General features: G+C 65.3%; 1 protein-coding gene across 1 annotated transcript in view; it reads left to right on the top strand.

Annotated features, from left to right (window-relative positions):
* The first annotated feature begins 1,834 nt into the window (after positions 1-1,834).
* The window catches only part of FZD8 (frizzled class receptor 8), a 5,658-nt gene continuing 4,210 nt past the window's right edge, over positions 1,835-3,282 (top strand). Inside the window, exon 1 of the mRNA XM_032259737.1 lies at positions 1,835-3,207. Within this exon, the coding sequence (XP_032115628.1) occupies positions 2,710-3,207 (498 nt within the window). The 5' untranslated portion in view covers positions 1,835-2,709. The remainder of the gene's footprint in view (positions 3,208-3,282) is intronic.

Below are 3,282 nucleotides of genomic sequence, written 5' to 3' on the forward strand. Positions count from 1 at the left end.
AGGCTGCTGAGCTACAGAAAGCAAGAGGAGGAAGGCACAGATTCCAACAGCTCAAGGAATCTGCAAATACTGCTGGTTATTTTTGTTTTATGACAAGAGTTGTTTTTGAACGAACAACCACCAGCTACCGCCACCACCAGCAGCGCCCCGAAAATCGAAACTGGCCTCAACTGTACCTTTAAATCTTTTGCTCTGTCCCCACGCCCTCTGCAACTTTTGCCCTCCAGCTGTACTTGTTCCGGTATGAAACCTGGCAAATGGCAAAAATCTTGAAACAAGAAGAGTGAAAGAGCGGAGAGAAAAGGGAAGGAGGGAAGAGGGGGAGGACGGCGGAGAGAAAGAGGTGGGAGAGGGAAAGGAGCGGGGAGAGGAGAGAGGGAAGAAGAAGGATGAGAGGGAGGGAGGAAGAGGGAGAGAGGGAGAAGGAGATGGGAGGAGGGAGGAGGGGGAAAGACAGCCGGAGAGCGAGAGCGTGGGGAGTGGGGTGAGAGTGAGAGAGAGAGAGAGGACACATTCTGCCACCCTCCTGGCTAACTGAAATGCTTGTTCCCGAGATTACAGTAATTACAGCCCCAGCATGAGTTCCATACAAGCGCTAAATGAAACAGCACATCAATTAAAAAATAAACACTCCATTCCAGGAGAAAGACAGCCCCCTGGGACGCCCTAACGAGCGTAAATGAACCTGCCGGGCCGCGGGCCCGGGCCGCCCGCAGCCCCCCTCCCGGCCCGTCTTAAGGTGGCCGCGGAGCCGGCGGGGGCAGCGTGGGCTGGCGGTGGCCCAAGCGGCTGCTAAAAGCAGCTCGGGTCCGGCTCCGGCCTCGTACAGAGCGCGGATACGTGTCCCGGAGTCCGCGCCAGGGCGCAGCGCCGCCTCCCACCAGAGAAAAGGAGGCTCTGGCAAAAACATGTGAACTTGGGATGGATGAATAGACGTCCCGAGAGCCCAGGCGCAGGCAGGGAATCCAGCCCCGGAGTTTCCAGTCTGTCCTATTTATAAGTTTTGGGGTTTGTTTTGATTTTTAAAAAGAAATGGAATGATTTCTCCTAAGAAAGCACGGCGTCCCAGGGCTTTCTATATTTTGTCTCACCTAATTATCAAAACCCTCTTGGAGATCGTTGCTACGATCACCCAACTCTCCAGGTGGGGAAACTGACGCTCCCCCGGGTCACGCGGCGGAGGCGGGAGGAGAGTCCCAGGCGGGCATTTGTCCCCCGCACCCCCTGCGCGCCCAAGGCTGGGTTCCCGGGCATCTCACCCGGGACGTCCCTGGTCCAGCCCCAGTTTAGAATGACTCGACTCCCCCCACAACTCCAAGTCTCACAAGCCATCGTTCTGAGAACCCTAAGGTGGACACCTTTCCCCAGGTCCTCTCAGCGTCGGGCCCCTACAGGCCCCGCGCACTTGTCTGCTGTGGGACCTCTGCGCCGCCCCGAAGAGCGCGAGACCCCGCCGCCTGCAGGTCACCCGCATTCGCGGAGAGTGCCAGCGGGGGCTTGGCTGGTTTGAAACGCGCCGGGGAGGCGCACGCTGCACCAAACCCTGTCCCTGTCCCCAAGGGCGGACTCGGGGAAAGGGGACCAAGACCTCGGACGCACTCAGCGCCGTGGAGACAGCTGTGGCCAACGCTCTGTGTCTGCGGTCAATCCCAAGGTTACCAAAACTCTCCAACCGCAGAGAGTGCGCACAGAGGTGCGGACACTCGGGGACTGCCTTAAAGAAGGCTGAGCCCTGGGAGCTCGTGGACTCCGCCCCGCTGCCCGGTGATTGGTGTGCGGGGCTGGAGGCGGAGACCGAGTCCGCGCTGTATAAATATTCATGAGCCGACCGCGCGGCGCAAGCGGGGCCGGAGCCGGGAAGTTGGGCGAAGGGCGCTGCTCCCGCCGAGGAGGAGGCGGCGGCTGGGCGCGAGCCGCGCCACTCAGGTGTCCGCTCCGCCTTCCGGTCTGGATTTGCTCCTCTGTGTCCAGCAGGAAGGGGACTGCGTGCCCCTCGCCCGACTGCAGCCCGAGCGCGGGGCGGACTTTTCCTGGCGGCTGGGGTCCGTCTGTCCCCGCGGCGGGCGGACGAAGGACGGACGCCAGAGAAAGAGGGCGGCGGCCTGGGCCGAGGCTGGTCCCCAACTCCGGCGGCGGCGGCGCGGCCTTGGGGACTGGCATGAGCTCCTGGGGGCCGAGCGGGGGCCGCCAGGGCTGACCCGGCGCGGCGATCGGCCCGGCCCAGCCATCTTGACTGCGCACCGCGGCCCTAGAGGAAACTTGCTGCGCCGCCGCCCTCTGTGCCCGGCGGAGTCACTGCCGCCCGGCGCGGCGCGGCGCGGCGCGGAGAAGCGGTCGGGCGCGCGGAGAGGAGGCGAGCGAGCGCGGGACGATGAGCCGAGGGCCGGCCGCTCTGCGCCGCGAAGACTGAGCGCGCCTCAGGGCGAGCAGAGTGGACCCTCTGGGACCGTGGCGCACGCCTGCGGCCACCTTCAAACCCCCGGAGCGGCAGAAAGGAGTGCGGAAGGGCCCTGACCAGGCTGCGGACCGCGCCGCTGCGTTCGCGCCCCGAGAAGGGGCCAGATTATCGGCAGATCACCCTCCTCCCGGGCGAAGCAGAAGGGAGACTCCAGATCACCAGCTTTGCCGGTCTCCAGCTGTCTCGCGGGGCCCCTGGCACCAGTCTCCGCGCCGCCTGGAGGGCGAGGGCACCGGGCCGAGGCGCGCAGCATGGAGTGGGGTTACCTGTTGGAAGTGGCCTCCCTGCTGGCAGCCTTGGCGCTGCTGCAGCGCTCTAGCGGCGCTGCGGCCGCCTCGGCCAAGGAGCTGACGTGCCAGGAGATCACCGTGCCGCTGTGCAAGGGCATCGGCTACAACTACACCTACATGCCCAACCAGTTCAACCACGACACGCAGGACGAGGCGGGCCTGGAGGTGCACCAGTTCTGGCCGCTGGTGGAGATCCAGTGCTCGCCCGACCTCAAGTTCTTCCTGTGCAGCATGTACACGCCCATCTGCCTGGAGGACTACAAGAAGCCGCTGCCGCCCTGCCGCTCGGTGTGCGAGCGCGCCAAGGCCGGCTGCGCGCCGCTCATGCGCCAGTACGGCTTCGCCTGGCCCGACCGCATGCGCTGCGAGCGGCTGCCCGAGCAGGGCAACCCCGACACGCTGTGCATGGACTACAACCGCACCGACCTCACCACGGCCGCGCCCAGCCCGCCGCGCCGCCTGCCGCCGCCGCCGCCCGGCGAGCAGCCGCCCTCGGGCAACGGCCACGGCCGCCCGCCCGGGGCCAGGCCCCCG

The sequence above is a fragment of the Sapajus apella genome, unplaced genomic scaffold (assembly GCF_009761245.1).
Source record: "Sapajus apella isolate SASKATOON/1434 unplaced genomic scaffold, GSC_monkey_1.0 scaffold111, whole genome shotgun sequence".
NCBI classification, from domain to species: Eukaryota; Metazoa; Chordata; class Mammalia; order Primates; family Cebidae; genus Sapajus; species Sapajus apella.